This window comes from Hemiscyllium ocellatum, chromosome 13 (genome assembly GCF_020745735.1).
Source record: "Hemiscyllium ocellatum isolate sHemOce1 chromosome 13, sHemOce1.pat.X.cur, whole genome shotgun sequence".
Classification (NCBI taxonomy): Eukaryota; Metazoa; Chordata; class Chondrichthyes; order Orectolobiformes; family Hemiscylliidae; genus Hemiscyllium; species Hemiscyllium ocellatum.
The window spans coordinates 59,270,815-59,289,305 of NC_083413.1; the positions used below are offsets into that span (position 1 = coordinate 59,270,815).

At 40.5% G+C, this 18,491-nt stretch overlaps 1 protein-coding gene across 1 annotated transcript in view; it reads left to right on the forward strand.

Annotated features, from left to right (window-relative positions):
• The window catches only part of LOC132821344 (protein FAM124B), a 47,563-nt gene extending 44,507 nt beyond the window's left edge, over positions 1 to 3,056 (forward strand). The window contains exon 4 of the mRNA XM_060833927.1: positions 2,340 to 3,056. Coding sequence (XP_060689910.1) covers positions 2,340 to 3,056 — 717 coding nt within the window. The remainder of the gene's footprint in view (positions 1 to 2,339) is intronic.
• Positions 3,057 to 18,491: the final 15,435 nt, after the last annotated feature.

The following is an 18,491-nucleotide window of genomic DNA, read 5'->3' on the forward strand; positions in this document are numbered from 1 at the left end:
CACATTCAGCTGTCTGATCTAATTTATCATTTGTCCGTGTTCTTACAAATGATGTTCTTTGTAATTCTGCTTTTTAAATTTGGCTTCTAGCTGTTCATAATTCCTAAGCAAAACTTTGTTATTAGTCCTGTCGGTATTGTTGGCACCCATGTGGACCACAACATCTGGATCTTTCCTCTCTTATGCAAAATGCTTTGTGGTTCTGAATATATGGCCTGAATGCTGGCATTGGGCAATCAACATAGCTTTCAAGACTTGTGGTGTCAGATACATAGAAGTCTATCTATCTCCTAAGTATACTGTGCCCTGTGAGATCTATGACCTTTCTCACTGCTTTCACTTAAATGGCTCTTTGGAACAGAGTGCCATGGTCATTTCACTTAAATACTCTGCAGTTCTTGTTCTTGTCCATACAAGCTGCAAGTATCTTGAATTTGTTCAAAAAATTGCAGAAGTTGAGGATTTTTCAACCTTTTCTATCCCCATGCCTACTTCACTCACAATCACATCAAGCTGTCCTTGACCGTGAACTAAATCTGGAATACTGAGATTGTGACTGTCTCCTGATACAAAATGGCCAGGTGACTTCTCCCCCTCCCTGATGCATTGCAGTGCCTGAAGCACACACTCCTGCTCAAATCTCAAGAAGCAGATCTATGAGCAGCACATTGTTCCTGCAGATGTGATTACTGTGTGCACACAAGTGTCCACCAACCCCCCCCAACCACCATGCAACAGCTGCAACACATCACCTTTACCTGCCACTCTTACCATATTTTATTTAACTAATTAGGTTACACATCTTTAAAATGTCCCAGCTTCTAATTTGAATGAATATGTTAGTTTAGAGAAAGAAGTGGGGACGAATATTTTGGATTCTTTGCTGTTATATGGCACTTCCATTTTCTTTAGAAGGCAGATATTTGAATCTGAACCCACAGCCTCACATCCAACTCTGAACTCTCGCTGCTGCCTCAGTGCTCACGCTGGCATCCCAGTTTTTCAGACCCTCGCTACTCCTTCCCCTCAGCCTACTGCATTCGGTCTTATAAACATAATCTTTAATTGCTTTCTCTTCCATGTGTTTGAACATCAGCAATGTTACTAATGCGTTTTGCCTTAACTAATTACTGTGGTCATGCATTTCACATACCTATTTTGGGTGAAGAAATCTCCTGAATTCCTTGTTGGATTTATTCATGACAATCAAATAAATCCTCTTGTGTTGGGATTCCCTTACATTTTCCCAAATTTTTAATCTATCAATCCCTTTCATTATCTTAAAGACTTCAACAAGCCATCCAGAGCTGGTTCTGAAATGAGCTTTGCAAATCTCTACTTTTTTCCTTCATCAAGGCCTTTTTTTTTTAAATATGGAAACCAGAACAGTACACAGTACTCTCAAGTCTGGTCTAACTCAGATTTGTTGTAGCATTTTTGCCTTTAAGTTTCATGTAGCTTTTGTCCATCAGTGTCTTCAATACCAGCACCCTGGAATTGACGTCCTGTTGTCACTGAATCACCTGTGGCAGGAAGAGTCTTGCCCTGACATTACCCTGGCAATACTTGTTTATTAAACTGTGATGTTAATTTAAATATGCATGTAATAGTTTGGCACCAGTCAATGGGCTCACAATGCCTGAAGTAAACTGTAAAAGGAGAATATTAATTTTACAGTACATGCAATGTAAGTATAATGTGAGTCTGTTGCCAAAATGTTTCTTGGCTTGAATACTAATATATAACATGTAAAATATGCTCAGTACAATGCGGGTTTTTGGAAGTATTTGCGAAATGATTATTGAATAGTTTTAAAAATAATTAAATCTGAAACTCTTCAAATCCGTTTAGAATTACTTATGGAAAATGAAATGGAACATTCACAAAGCATTTACAAAGCAAATTCCTTTTCAGTAGATAGAATCATAGAATTTTAAAGTACAGGAGGAGGGCATTTGACCCATCGTGTCTGTACCAGCTTCCAGACAAATCACGCAGCTAGTCCCATTCTCCAACCCTATTGGACATTCGTTTAAATACAATTCAAGATAGTATGATTCATGTCCCTGCAAGGTAAGAATTGATTTTAATACCTGATACCTTTCAAATTTTGGACCTACTCAAATAACTTCCCTTACCATAATTCAACCATACTAAAAGTAGGTATTTAAGGTTTATTTTAAAGAAGTGCTTTTATTATGTAATTACATCTTGTATTATGTCAAGGATCATTGAAAATGAAATAAGCTTATTTTGTTTGGAGTGCTTGTTGCTAACTAATGTCGCTGTGATCTTTAAATATCTTTACACTGATCTACTGACTTTGAACCTTGCAACAGATCAAAGGAGGAATGCAGTACTTGGACAGAAGTTGCTCTGCTGGCGGTGGGTTGAACAATTACTCGTGCAATTCAGTGCCATGCAATCAAACTTCACTTTCAGAAAGGTGGCTATACAACCAAATGCATCAGGAGAAGAGCAAAATGTTCTCCACTTTGACAGAAAATGAACAGGAGAGAAGATGTGTGAAAGGAAAACAAAGAAACTGTTTACATGGAATGCTGGACAGAATTGAAAGCAACACCTCAGAGAGTTTGTGCAGCACACCCAAAAGCAGTTCCTGTTACTCATCACAGCGCAGCAGTCCAGCAACGTTGTCTCGCTGTGATCTAGCATATTGTTACAACACGTCTACAAAGCTCCAAAACTTTGAACATGAAGCCAACACTGGACTACAAAATGCAGAAACTGATGTTGACACTGGAGTCATAGTTACAAAAACAAGTTTGTCGTCTGATGACAGCCTCTGTTCTTTAGACACATTTTCAACAGGTTTAAAGAACTGTCTTCCTGATTTAAGTTCAAAATCTTTTGCATTAAAATCAACAATAAGTGCTGGACTAAAAGATGAAATGTCTTCTGGGAATATCAGCGTTTTGAGCAAAAAATGGCAAACTTCCAAAACTGACAAGAAAAGTACACCTTTTTGTCAACAAACATTTGAAACCTCCCAACAGTTTTATGCTAGTGGTGTGGAGGAAGAATTTTTCATCTAAGTTGACATACAGGAATTAATTGTGAAATATTGCTTTTGCCTGCAAACCATGTTAAGTGCAGATACTTGCATGAAGCTACATTATTGGATAACACTGCAGGCGTTTTGTAATTTTATTGAATGAGGAAAAATGTCAGTGACTCTCGCATTTTATTAATTCTGCTACCACTTCACCTGCACTAAACGTAAGAATTTGTCTTCTGAAAATGTGGCTAAATCCCCTGAGCTGTGGATGAGCAGAATTCTTGATTTATCTTTAAACTGTAAATTGTTCTTAATGAATAATTTAAATCTAATTAATATAGAGTTGCAGAAACTGCACAAGATTATTTTCACGTAGCTCTAACCTTTTTAAAATAAGCAGTTAAACAAAATATAGCCTTTGCCAGTTTGACTAATCTCCATGATGTAGTGTATAGACATGGTTCCTGTTTCATTCAGAACTTTACCAACAATATAAGGACATGTTTGAAAAAGACTTATGATCAATTTGCAACCTGTTTGAGATTTCTGTTGGTACTAGTTAAATTGATATTTTTGTTTTGTTTTTGTATTCCTTCATGGATGTAGGCATTGCTGCCTTGTGAGTGTGTAACTTGGAGGGATCTTGTAGGTGGTGGTGTTCCCCTGCATTTGCTGGTGTTGACGGCTAGATAATAGTGGTCCTAGGTTTGGATGGTGCACACTGTAGCCACTGTGCACTGAAATTGAAAGGAATGAAAGCTGGAAGTGTAGATAGGGGTGCCAATCAAAAATGGGTTATTTTGTCCAGCATGGTGGTAAGCTTAACAGCAGAAGATTGGATTGCTTGAGATAGTCACTGATGCAAAAAATTACATGAATGTCAGTTGGAAGTGGCTTCAATTTGTTAATTCATTTCTTATAACAATTTACTATAATTAGTTACAATTTTGCAATAAATGGCAAAACATTGGATTATAACACATTTGTGTCCACCATACAGCCCTTAAATTAAACTGTGTTCCATTTTACGTAAATGGTCACCCAGAATTGAACATGATTCACTATTGATGTAGTTGAAAAATGTGGTGCTGGAAAAGCACAGCAGGCCAGGCAGCATCCGAAGAGCAGGAGAATCAACATTTCGGGCATAAGCCCTTCTTCAGGATTGATGTATCCTGTATATTCAAATAATTGTATGAATCAAAAGAACAATCCAGTCAGACACAATTTCTTGTATGTTATCATCTTTTTGAAAAAAATTGTGTGCAACTTTAACAGTGGTACATTGTTCCTAGTGGCAGAACAGGAAATTAGTGCTACTTCCACTAACTCTCGCTTTTTTACTGCTTCCCATATGATTATGTTTGATATTCTAAAGTGCCAGTGGTGAATATGGGCAGCGTGTGATCACGTAGTGAGGGAAGCCTTTCTGTGGTGAAACCCACCATCAGTTCCCAATGCAGCAGATGCAGGCAGGCAATAATAAAGCCTGCTGAGCAGATAGCAAGGCACTTCTTCACAGCCATTATTTTCCTGCCATTAACACAAAACATATTAAGGGCACAAAGATGGCATGGGCAGTTTTCAGATTTGCAATTCTTTTGTAGATATTTCATTTTACATTGCTAGCATACTAGCATTCTGTACGGTTGGCAAACATTGCTGGTTATTGTGGAGTTAGGGGTATTTCTTTTATTGTGCAGGAAACAACATTGTAATTTCTTGTTTACTCTTTATTGAATGTTTATTATAGAGTCCAGTGTGATACTTGCCATTCTGAAATATATTTAAACTTGCAGTCTCAGGTCACCCTCTCAACTATGCATTATAAAACGATATTGTCCAAGTTTACTCTCAGTGGGAATCATTGAAATGTTGTAGGTGAACCCAAGGGCCTGCAAGGAATCTTTCAGCTGACTCCCTGAACTGGAGCCACGCGGTTATTAGTGACCACATCCTTTAAGTGCCTTATTTTCACCTTAACTCTCTATGCTCCCTTAACCACTGACAGCCCTTTGCCCATCCTGTGCTTCCATGTAGACTGCCACTCATCTCACCCCATTTTCACAAAGAACAAGTTTGGACTTTGGACATGACTGCACAGAATAGATTGATGTGCAGCATCCTTAAACTAATATGAACCAGGTACTGTGAGAGTGCCATGCCCTGCTAACTTTATCTTGAAGGTAAAGTGTAATGTTTAAAATGTTAAGCTAATGAACATTAATGGCATGAAATATATTATACTAATGGAAGACATTCCACATACATACCACTGACTTCATTTCTGCATATCCAAGTATGGTCACAAAATCAAAAGCTCAATTCACACCTTATTAAGTCACTCAGAATGCTATGTTTCACACTCTAGCACGCTCTATAAATTCTCCTTGTCCCGATGTTATTGCTTATACTCGATTTTGTGGAGCGGAAGCTGTAATAACAGCAATGGATCTTGTTAACTGCTTTAAAGTCTTCTCGAGAGTTATGGCAGAAGCAAATTTACTACTAGTAATAGCTGACGTACAGAAAATGAAATACCTGCTACCTAACATAACCCACCAAGGCATGCTATAATTATTGGTATTTGAGTAAATTCTATAACTGGATTCTTTTTAACGCTGACAACTGATAACATTGCAAATACAGTAACAGCAATTAGTTTAATTGTAATGGAATATATCTCTCTGCTCCTGTATAACAGCACAGTCAAAAATAATGCTATGGATCAAGGTTCCACTAAACAGATAAAATTGTTTCTCATTGTTGACTTTCTCCCAGAAATGCAGGTAGTTTGAGTAAAACACCATGTTTGAAGCCTTTGAATAGTATTCCAAATGTAACAATGAGAGTCTGAACTGTTCAAAAATCTTGATTTTGTTGCTAAGTTCTTTCTCATGTATTCGCCAATTTCTTCCCAGTATTTTTATGCACATGCATTTACGTGGTTGTATATGATTTAAATGAATGCCATTTAATTGCAGTGAGCATCATCTCCAAAATGAAATATCCAAGCACAACATGATCCACAGTAAGATGAAAGATTAAAGATTAAAGTGTTAATTAGCTGAAGTCTTCAGTCAATCCAAACATGTGCGTGACATTAAGTAATGATTAGAGTGAACTAGGAATTCCAAAACTAAAGCACAGAATGAAACTCTTTCGTAATACTGTACATTGAAAATTGTGATTGGTTAAATTACTCATCACTTGTCTTTCCTGGGTTTGTTACATTTGTTTTAGGGACATGGGTGATACTGAAAAGTGTGTTTTTGCTTTACATACCTAATTGATCTGAGCAGGTTATGATGTGAAGGTACTGGTGTTGAACTAGGGTGGACAAAGTCAGAAGTTGCCCAACACCAGATTATAGGTTTATTTGAAATCTCAAGCTCCAGAGCATAGCACCTTCATCAGGTGACCACTTCATCTGATGGAGGGACTATGCTCTGAAAGCTTGGGATTTCAAATAAACCTGTTGGACTCTAACCTGGTCATGTGGCTTCTGACTTTGAGAAGGTTATAACAGTGCCAATGTGAAACTATAGTGGTCTTGCTGTAATCGCCCTTCCAAAATGAGAAATTCTGCATGTTGCTAATGACCGAATTAAAATGGAACTTATTTTTTATTGAGATAATTAGATAGCCAAGAGAATTGCAGTGTGGGATGATATCATTCGCATACTGTAACTGAATTGTATTTGTTAAACTGTATTAAAATGCCAACATGTTTGAATATGATGGTCTTTAAAATGACTGTTCAAATAATATATTTTCTGAGAACTTTAACATCTGCAATTATAGCATCACAACTGAAGAAACAATGGATAATTGAATCTATCTTTTTAAATAGAAATGATGTATAAATTCAGAAAAGGAAACAAGTTTTTGAAATCTCATTTAACTTCACTTGCATACAGCCTTTCAGGGAAACAGGCATGAGGTCATTTTCCAGATGTTTGCTAATTATTGATTTTGGAGAGGCGGGGCTCAAGGGCGGAGGAGCAGGAAGTGGAGGAGATGCGGTGGAGAGCATCGTCAACCACGTCTGGGGGGAAATTGCGGTCTTTGAAGAAGGAGGCCATCTGGGTTGTTCGGTATTGGAATTGGTCCTCCTGGGAGTAAATGCGGCGAAGGCGAAGGAATTGGGAATATGGGAACAACCTCTCCACTGCATCTCCTCCGCCCTTGAACCCTGCCCCTCCAATCGCCACCAGAACAGAACCCCACTGGTCCTCACCTACCAACCCACCAACCTCCAGATACATCGTATCATTCTTTGTCATTTCCGCCACCTCCAAACAGACCCCACCACCAAGGATATATTTCCCTCCCCACTCCTATCAGCATTCTGGAAAGACCACTCCCTCCGTGACTCCCTCGTCAGATCCACACCCCCACCAACCCAACCTCCACTCCTGGCACCTTCCCCTGATACCGCAAGAAATGCAAAACTTGCGCCCACACCTCTCCCCTCTGTTCCCTCCAAGGCCCCAAGGGATCCTTCCATATTCATCAGAAATTCACCTGCACCTCCACACACATCATTTACTGCATCCGTTGCACCCGATGTGGCCTCCTATACATTGTGGAGACAGGCCACCTACTTGCGGAACGTTTCAGAGAACACCCCTGGGACACCTGCACCAACCAACCCAACCGCCCCGTGGCTGAACACTTTAACTCCCCCTCCCACTCCGCCAAGGACATGCAGGTCCTTGGACTCCTCCATCGCCAGACCATGGCAACACGACGCCTAGAAGAAGAGTGCCTCATCTTCCGCCCAGGAATCCTCCAACCACAAGGGATGAACTCAGATTTCTCCAGCTTCCTCATTTCCCCTCCACCCACCGTTATCTCAGTCCCAACCCTCAGACTCAGCACCACCTTCTTGACGTGCAATCTTCTTCCTGACCTCTCCGCCCCCACCCCCTCTCCGGCCAATCATCCTCACCTTAACCTCCTTCCATCTATCGTATTCCCAACGCTCCTGCCCCAAGTCCCTCCTCCCTACCTTTTATCTTAGCCTGCTTGGCATACCCTCCTCATTCCTGAAGAAGGGCTTATGCCTGAAATGTCGATTCTCCTGTTCCTTTGATGCTGCCTGACCTGCTGCACTTTTCCAGCGACACATTTTTAAGCTCTGATCTCCAGCATCTGCAATCCTCACTTTCTCCTAGGCGGTCAAATTGAGCAAATTACAACCAATCGATATTTCCGCTTGAACTTCATAATAATTGAAGTCAATTTACTCTGTCACTGGTATAATTCCATACCCTTTCCCCCGATCTTGTCCTTTCATGAAGACAGCCCACTGAGCTGAATAAGACAGCGCAGACTGTTTGAAAGGTATCAGTTTTATAAAGAATATATAATGTTTTAGAACATAAATTGTGAAAAATAGATGCAGGCCAATATGGGAAAATGTGAACTGGTCCATTCTGGTAAGAAAAATATAAATATCTTCATTTTTGGATGTAGAAAGCAGAACTCTACAGTGGGATCTGTGTGTGATGGCACATGAATCACACAAAGTTGATGTGTCAGATACGGCTTGTTATTAAGAAGGCCAATGAAACATCAGCATTTATTGCAAGGGAAGAGGGGCTTGTTGCACAGTGTAGCATCTCCTGCCTCTGTGCCTGAAGGTCTGGATTCAATACCCACCTGCTATGAAGGTATGTCATAACATCTCCCAACGAGTTTGATTCTTTTTTAAAAAACTGCAAGAGGGATTGAGCATAAAAGGAGGGAGATGGTTCACTCAAATGATTCCTCAAATGGGATTATCTTTTGAGGACAGACTAAACCGATTTGAGTTTTTATATTCATTGACGTTTAGAAGAATAAGGGGCAATCTCATTGCAAAACATAAGATTCTGAAGGCATGTCACATGGTGGGTGTTGGGAGAATGTTTCCCCTTGTGGATGAGGCTGGAACTAGGAGTCAGAGTTAAAAATTAAGAGCCTCCCATTTAATACTGAGGTGAGGGGAATTTAAATTCAATTAGATTCCCTACAGTGAGGAAACAGGCCCTTTGACGCAATAAGTCCACACCAACCCATTTCCCTCTGACTAATGCACCAAACACAATGGGCAATTTAGCATGGCCAATTCACCTCGACCTGCACATCTTTGTGACTGTGGAAGGAAACTGGAGCACCCGTCGGACACCCACACAGCCACAGGGAGAATGTGCAAACTCCACACACAGTTGCCCAAGGCTGGAATTGAACCTGGGACCCTAGCACTTTGAGGCAGTAATGCTAACCACTGTGCTGCCCCAAAAATGTTTTCTAGTCTGTCACATTCTCTTTCCAGAATGCAGTGGAGGCCGGATCATTGAACTTATTCAAGGATAAGTCAGATTTTTGATTGATGACAATGTAGAAATTATAGGGAACTGGCAGGAAAGTGAAGTTGAGCCACAATAAGATCAATTACAACTTTATTGAGAGGCAGAGCAGGCTGAGTGGCCTATTGCTCCTCTTATTTGAGCGTGAGGTGTTTGTTTTAGTATAAGGATAACTATTAGTGCATCGAAGATCACTCTAATGCTGTTGTTAAAATAATAGCATGGAATCTCTTGCTTAATTTTGAGGGCCTCAGTTTAACGTCTCCTCCTTTGAAGTTCCTTCACTTGTCAAACACCTTCATATCCTACTCATGCTTGCAGGACACAATCATTCAAAAATGAGTGGGGAAAAATTAGCAACCAATTATGATCCTAAAGAATTTCAGATGAATGTATTTTATGTCTGTATAATAGTGGAATGATAAACTACTTTTGCCTCTCGAAATGAATGTTTTGTGCAAACATTCCTTTGGCATAAAATCATTTGCTTGATTTAATAAATGTCCAATCTTAATTTCATTGCACCAATGATCTTTACTAACATTGTAAACACTTGAACTTTCTTTTCTTTCCACTTTGTTATTACAAACATTAGAGCTGAACAAAGAAGGATTGTTCTCATAATTGTGCTGCCTTTCTGATCTTCTGACTAGTCTATTTATAGGTTCCTGATCACATGATTGTTTTGGATAAAGTGGCTCCTCAGCTGAGAGTTCAATTTTTCTTTACAGCATATGGCTCTTTATTAAATGATGCTAGCATCATAATTTGAGCTCCCTATATATGGAAAGCTTTATTAATTAATAACTTTTCTCCTCTCCTAAACCCATCCTTTGTAACTCTAAACTTATCGTCCAAAGGACTATTGTTTTGGCATGTCTGATACGACTATATGTAAGTCCCACTCCAAGAAATATTTTTTTGAAAGCGAGTCTAGTTCAAAAGGTAAAATGCTACTGATGCCAGCTATCTGGAGTATAAACAGAAAATGTGAGATATGCAGTAATTTCTGCATTCATGTATAATTTTACAGTGGATTGCACTGGATGTATAGCACAGAAACAGGCCTTTCATTATTAGAAAATCATTAAAATATAGGATCAGGAGAAGGCCATTTGACATATTGCCCTCCACTCCCATTCAGTAGGATCATTGTGTCACTTTTGAGTTGGGAAAATCTAACTAGTGGAGTGTCAGAAGAATCTGTACTAAGGCTTCAACTTTTACTGTTAATATTAAGTACTTGATAAAGGAAATGATTTTATTTTTTCATGGTACACTTGGCTCCTGACAATTTTTTTCCCCATTTAGGAATACTTTATGTCCTGTATTGTATGCATTGTTACTTTGTTATATATCTATTTAGAAGGATAATACAAAAATGATAATAAAGTGGTTTGTTTTATAAAAAATGATAAAGCTTGCCTATACACTATTTGACATTCAATGTTTGCTCCCTTCCTCCTCCACCTCCCCCCTTCATCTTCTCAGCAGCAAACGTGGAAGGAGAACACTTAATTAGGTGGGATGGTGTTGGGAGGAGACACTGCCACTTTTTAGTTTTTGCCCTATTAAGTCTGGCATGCGAAGGCAACATTTATGCCTAATCAGGTACTAATGAAGCCCCTTAAATAAGCAATAAAAGCCTCATTTGCTGGCACTGGTATTCAAACAACTGGGTTGGAAATATACCCAATACAGGAGCGTCTGAGTAGCAATATGTATTTCACGCTTCTAGTGACAGTTCCTCTTTTAATGTCAGCAATCGATGGTTCTCACCATGCTCAATCTCCTGACCTTTCTTCAAATTCCTCCATCAGCCTCAGCTCAGTAAGCACTCTTATTACAATCCCATCCACTTACCTGATCCCAGATCCCACACTGATTCTAGGATTCTGGAGATGCTGGTTGGTGCATCACCAGCAACAGCCACCACAGCTCTGGGCAGGCTGTATTTCTGCTGTCAGGTTTTTAAAGCCTGGGGAAACATGATCAGTAAGTGTGTGATGAACTCTTAATTCTGTCAGGCAAGCCCCGTCTGAAGTACTGCAGAGCTCCTGCTACTTCTCATCATCAACATTAATTTCTGCCCACAAATCCAAGAGAATACTGGAAATTGACCCAGCCTTAGTGATACTTGTTTCAAAGACTGGGTCATTTGGATGCAATTTACTGTACGTTGAAAATCTAATAACGTCTGGTGTTAGTTAGATCTGCCGATGCATATGCAGTTTTTCAAATTCTTTTCGTGGCAAAATGCTGACAATATATTTCAGTAGTGAGGCAGGCCTGCATATCTTTGCACTGTGGGAGGAACCCGGAGCATCTAACAGAAACGTACGTAGACACCGGAAGGAAGCACAAACTCCATACAGTCACCCAAAACTGGAATCGAACCCAGGTCATTGGAGCTATGACGCAGCAGTGTTACCTAGGTTTTTACGGTGCTCTCTATAAGTACCAGCACTAAACCGTGAACATGGAACTTTTTGTTCCCACTATCCCAGACACACTCAATAAGTCCCTGTTGTTTGAGGACATTTCAAATGTATGTGCTCCTTTGTTGACTGGGAAGGTGAGCACGGGAGTGGGGAATAATGGCAGCTTCTCAGCAGACAAGCATATTTCTGGAACATCACCAGAAAGTGACAAGTACATCATTGATAAGGGAATACACTCTACAGGAATCTCCTACAGATTCTGGTCCATAGCTTTTTGTCTGCATGCTGGATGGCAAAGTGCCACTTCCACCATTGCTTCTAAGAACATGAAGAACACAACAGCATAAGAACTCAAAGCACGAGTCAGCAATTTAGCCCCTGAACCCAGCTCCATCATTCAGTACAATCGTGGCTGATCACATCTCGCCCTCAACTCCTCTTTTCTGCCTGCTCTCCATTACCTTTCAATCTATTGTTAATTCAATATCAGTCTTTCTCCTCAAGTTTACTTAATATCCTGGCATCCACTGCAGTCTAGGATAGTAAATTCCACACATTCGTGACTCTTTGGGAGATGCAATTTCCCCTTAACTTTTAAATCTACTCCCCCTTATCTTAAAACTGTGATCTCTCATTCCACATCCTCGCAGAAGAGGGAACATTGCCGTTGTTACCCTACAGAAACCGACAGGTGCTTTCTGGAGTCTGTACACACAGAGCTGTGCAGAAATCCCAAAGTTGCTATCACTGATTGCATCTTCTGCTGTTGTGTTGAACTTCCCCTCCCCCATCCCCATCCATCATACTGACTGTGACGGTAAAAACAGCTATATTGGCACGTCAGGGCTGACACTATTAACATCTAAACTGGAACAGAACCATCTGTGAAGGTGCCACCCATTTTTGGCATCCCAGACAGGTCCAGGTGGAGACCAAGCAGTGCAAAGAGCATGATAAAACCTGGGCATTTCCATTCCATCACATCCCACCTGCCCCACCATTAGCACCATGTGTGGATCCGATATTCATCTGATCTGGTACCCCAGGACAGTCAATACTAGAGCGGAAGAACACCATTCCCTGTTTTTAGGAATAGACTTTGGTGAAGAAGGGATTTCTTGACTGAAAAGCCATCGACCTGAAACAGAATCCCGTGCTCTCACCAGAGGCAGATTTGGTAGGGCATTTAACCAGGTGGAATAGAGGCATGGGCAGACTCTGTCCTCTTCTGTACTCGATCCCAATTCAGTCTGTGGCAGAAAGGCTCAAGAGTTCCTTTTGTGCCCCACTGCTCAAACAGATGAGTTGTGCCTACTCTCAGGGCCTCACACACTGCCACTGGGTGTTAAGCTGATAGTAAACTGGGGCTTCACTATTCATGACAAGCAAACCCATAGGTGATTCCTTGTGGACTCTGAGGGTTGGGAGATCCCTTGATCAAAGACACTCTGCTTGAATGAGAGGTCCAGCATCAGGGTGCAGGGTCCATTGAGTGCCATCCCACTGCCCTTAATACCGATTCCCTTCTCCCACAATTCTGAACACTGCTCCCCACCCCATCCCCCACCCCCTTACACTATTGCCCTCAGCCACCTCTGACTTAGAATCTAGCAATGATCCAAAGTCTTGGATGGTCAGCCATTCTTAATAGCCAGTACTTCTGTCTTCCCCAGCCCCTGCCCCCAGTTCTCTGTCAGGGGAAGATGTACCAGTGTTCTGTCAACTGCCTGATTGGCACAAACTCAGATGAGAGACAGGGGCCTCTCAACAGCTGCCTAGTCAATGACCAAGATCATGCTATCTCTACAAGATTCCACCCATTAACCATGCTTCACTCTCTTATGGTTCTGCCAGACATGCTGAGTATTTCTTCCATTTTTTGATGCACGTTTGCAGCATCTAAGATATTTTGCTTTGGTAGCCGAACACACTCGTGGATTCTCTATTCCTTCGTAAAATAATCAGTTTAAGACTTTTATGATCTGACATTTTGCTGGACGCAAAATGTAATTTTCTCTTTGAACTTATGAGCTTAAACAAAATTAAATATTGTTACGTTGTGATTAATCTGTTTAGTAACTGCTGCCAGTCAACAAATTGTTGTAAATATTTTATTTTGCTGTGGTTTTCCAAAGCTAACAATTGCAGTTAAAAATGGAAAACTTGGATTGCATTACCTCCCTTTGGAGGTGATTTTGTAATACTTCTAATCCAATCACTACAGAATATAATACATCCAGACATCTGCAGTGTTACTGGAACTTTTAAGGAATACAAGTCTCAGTAGCAATTGAAGTAGCATTGTTTAAATGCTATCATTTCACTAATTTTACAGGGGGTATAATGCTTTACTAAAAAATCTATAATACTACATCCTAAGGTCTTAGAAGTGGCTACGGAGATGTTGGATGCATGGGTTGTAATCTTAATGATCTAGGAACTTAAAAATTCAAGAAAAGTTTGAGGGGTATGGGACAAATGCGGGCAAATGAGACTAGTTCAGTTTAGGAAACCCAGTCGGCATGGACAAGTTGGGCTGAAGGGCCTGTCTCTGTGCTGTATACCTCTATGACTCTAAGTTGAATTCTGGCTATCAGAATCCTAGCTGTGCATGTGTACCTTTGAACATGAGTAAGGAAGTACTCTTCAAAGATCAACATCCAGTGTCCTGCATTATTCCATTTGCCGGATACTGCACTGGGCTAGCCATCTCAATATAGTGGCTACAAGAGCAGGTCAAAGGCAAAGAATCCTATGGTGACTAAATCACCATCTGCATCACCAAAGCCTGTCCAATTACTAATGGGTTGAAGGGTTCTGGAGAGTAGTGAGGAGAGTGGAACTAGGGCCAAGATGAGATCGGCAGTGATCATATATGGCAGAACAGTCTCAATGGGCTGAATCGCCTACTCCTGCATCCGGTTCTTACATTATCCACAAGACACAAGTCAGGAATGCGGATGGAATACTCTCCACTTGCCTGGATGGGTGCAGCTCCAACAACAGTTTCGACGTTTGACACCATCCAGGACAAGACAAGGCAGCCCCACTTGGTTGGCGCACCAACCACATCCGGAAGAAGGGCTCATGCCCGAAACATCGATTCTCCTGCTCCTTGGATGCTGCCTGACCTGCTGTGCTTTTCCAGCAACACATTTTCAGCACCAACCACATCCTTCAAGATTCCTTCTCTGATCAGGATTCTATGACATTTTGTGGAGGTAGTATTCAGGGCAGCAGGTCTGGATTCAAGTCCCACCTGTCCCAAAGATGTCGTAACATGTCCTAAAAAAAGTTGATTAATAAAACAAGAAAGTATAGGAATTGGGACATTACGTTGAGGCTGTACAGAGTATTGGTGAAGCCTGTTCTGGAATACTGTGTCCAGTTCTGGGTGCCCAGTTAAAGGAAGGATATTATTAAGCTAGAGAGGACTCAGAAGAGATTTACCAGGATGTTGCCGACTACAGAAAGTTTGACTGATAAAGAAAGGCTGGATAAGCTGAGACTTTTTGCACTGGATGGTAGAAGGTTGAGAGGTGATACAAGTTTATAAAATAATGAGAGGAATAGATCGAGGTGATGGTAGTTATCTTTTTGCTAAGATGGGTTCTTTTTCCAAGACTAGGGGGTACATTTTTAAGGTGAGAGGAGAGAGATTTTTTTAAAAAGGCATGAGACAATTTTTTTTTACACAGAGGATGGTTTGCAAGTGGAATGAACTTCCTGAGGAAGTGGTGGATGTGGGTACAATTATAACGTTTAAAAGACTTTAGATAGATACTTTATTAGGAAAGGTTTGGAGGGATATGGGCCAGGAGCAGGCAGATGGGACTAGTTTAGTTTGGGATTATGTTCAGCATGGATTGATTGATCAAAGGGTTTGTTTCCATGCTGCGTAACTCTATAGCTGAATCTATGGTTCAGTGGAGTCAGTTGGAGGGTGCCTGGAGATGGTAGTGTAATTGACAAGCACACAGTCATCTAACGATATTTCATTCCAAGGCTTTGGAGTAGTTTGTGAGGGCCAATATAAATTAAGGGTGGATTTTTATAATTAAGGAATAATTTTGGCAATTACGTAAATAGTTAATATTCGAAGAATTGAAAAGACTAAAAATGCATCAAGAACGAGGAAGAAAATTTTGAGATTCATTTTCTACCAGCTGCTTTGTGTTTTGGTGATGAGGAGGTGCCAGTATTGGACTGGGGGGAACTACAACCTAGGTTTGTTCAATATATCATATCAGTTGCGTGCATAATATTGTGTGCTTTCGCTATAGATTCTATTTCTTTATGATTCTGCTGCACCGCTACCTGATGAAGGAGTAGCACTCTGAAAGCTAGTGCTTCCAAATAAACATGTTGGACTAATACCTGATGTTGTGTGATTTTTAACATTGTTTTGTTGTTTTGGGTATTCTACTGTTCCATAAATTCTTGAATGTAGTTTAGTATTCATACATTTTCTTTGGAAATTGTTAGTCCTGTATATTTGGTAAGTTGTTTAATGTCTGAAAGCCTGATGTTGAAAGTAATGACCAAGATGGTTCTGTTTGTTGTGTAGTTTTATATTGTGTGGTAATCTCTGACAGGATTTATGAATTTTAAATTTCTAGTATCCTTACAAATCTTAATCTGAAAAGTCATTGGCTCAACCAAAGAGGTTTGGAAAGTCTGTCATTTTTTGTTAAATGAAATTTATTCATGGACTTTCTTTGTGTGTAATATTTTTCTTCTTTGCCTTGCTTTGTGCACTGTTAGCATAGTTTGATTGCTTTGTTGTGCAGTTGGTATGGTTACAATAAGCTGAAGTAATCAGGGCTCATATTATGCTAATTTGTCATACTAGTGATCATGCCTGGTGGATTTGAAAGTTGCTGATGAATATATTTGTTAATTTTATTTTTATTCTTTGAGATGCTTTTCTAAATATTTACTAAATTACGGAATGCTAATTGTCTTGTTTTAAATGTGAACATAGAACATAGAACATTACAGCTTAGTACAGGCCCTTTGGCCCTCAATGCTGCACTGACCTGTGAAACCAATCTGAAGCCCACCTAACCTACATTATTCCATTCTCCTCCACACGCCTATCCAATGACCATTTGAATGCTTTTAAAGTTGGCGAGTCTACTGCTGTTGCAAGTAGTGTGTTCCACGGCTCTACTACACTCTGAGTAAAGAAACTACCCCTGACATCTGTCCTATATCTATCATCCCTCAACTTAAAGCTATGTTCCCTCATGCTAGCCATCACCATCCAAGGAAAAAGGCTCTCGTTGTCCACCGTATCTAACCCTTTGGTTTTCTTATATATCTTAGTGGGCGGCACGGTGGCACAGTGGTTAGCACTGCTGCCTCACAGCGCCTGTAGACCCGGGTTCAATTCCCGACTCAGGCGACTGACTGTGTGGAGTTTGCACGTTCTCCCCGTGTCTGCGTGGGTTTCCTCCGGGTGCTCCGGTTTCCTCCCACAGTCCAAAGATGTGCGGCTCAGGTGAATTGGCCATGCTAAATTGCCCGTAGTGTTAGGTAAGGGGTAAATGTAGGGGTATGGGTGGGTTGCGCTTCGGCGGGTCGGTGTGGACTTGTTGGGCCGGAGGGCCTGTTTCCACACTGTAAGTCTAATCTAATCTAATCTCACTTAAGTCACCTCTCAACCTTCTTCTCTCTCCTGAAAACAGCCTCCGATCCCTCAGCATTTCCTCGTAATACCTTTCTTCCATACCATGCAACATCCTGGTAAATCTCTTCTGAACCCTTTCCAAAGATTCCACATACTTCCTATAATGTGGTGACCAGGACTGTATACAGTACTCCAAGTGCGGCTCCATGTGATTTGAACTTAAATAATGTAATCTTCAGTGAGACATTCAGTGACGAGCTTTACATTAGTCCATGAAAAAGAGTTAATACCTGCCTGAGAAGTGGCCTTATACAAACAGTGGATATGTCATGACCAGAGGTGAGGTGACAAAACATTCATAGATGAGGATCAGAAATGATGAAGTCATAAAAGGGTTATTGTCAACTTTATAAGTGGAAATAGTCACATTGTTGATTATGACATCAGTTGTGATTATTATTAGCATATTCATATTATTCTCATTCAAAACGTACAAAGAAGAAAAATTTTTACATGCTTTTGTTGCAGCAAAAAGTGAAATCAGGATTTTATGCTCCTATTCTTGTCTATCATCCACTTACATTATGCCCCCTTCAATTTCTTTAAAAATGTCTCTCTATTCCTCATTCAGTCTTCATCATCTTGAACATTATACCTGAAACCAAAGTCAATTACTTCTACCGGAAGAACAGTGCCTCATTTTCTACCTGTGGAGCTCTGCAGCCTTCTGGACTCAATTTTGATGTCAATAACCTTAGTGCTTGAGCTTGCCAATGTCCTTACCCCAACCCCCATAACCAGGCCTTATTCTCTCATAGTCTGTTATGACACACCACCTATTGTTAGTCACTAACAATCTCCATTAACAGCTTTCCAGCCAGATCGTTACCCACTCCTATGTCTATTCAACGGCTCTTCTCTCTCTTTAGGCTCTATCTGCACCAATCATTTACTCCCCAAACCTATCTCCCCCTACCCTATCTTCTGCATATAAACCGATATGTTTCCATCAGTTCTGAGTAAGGTTCACTCAATCCGAAATG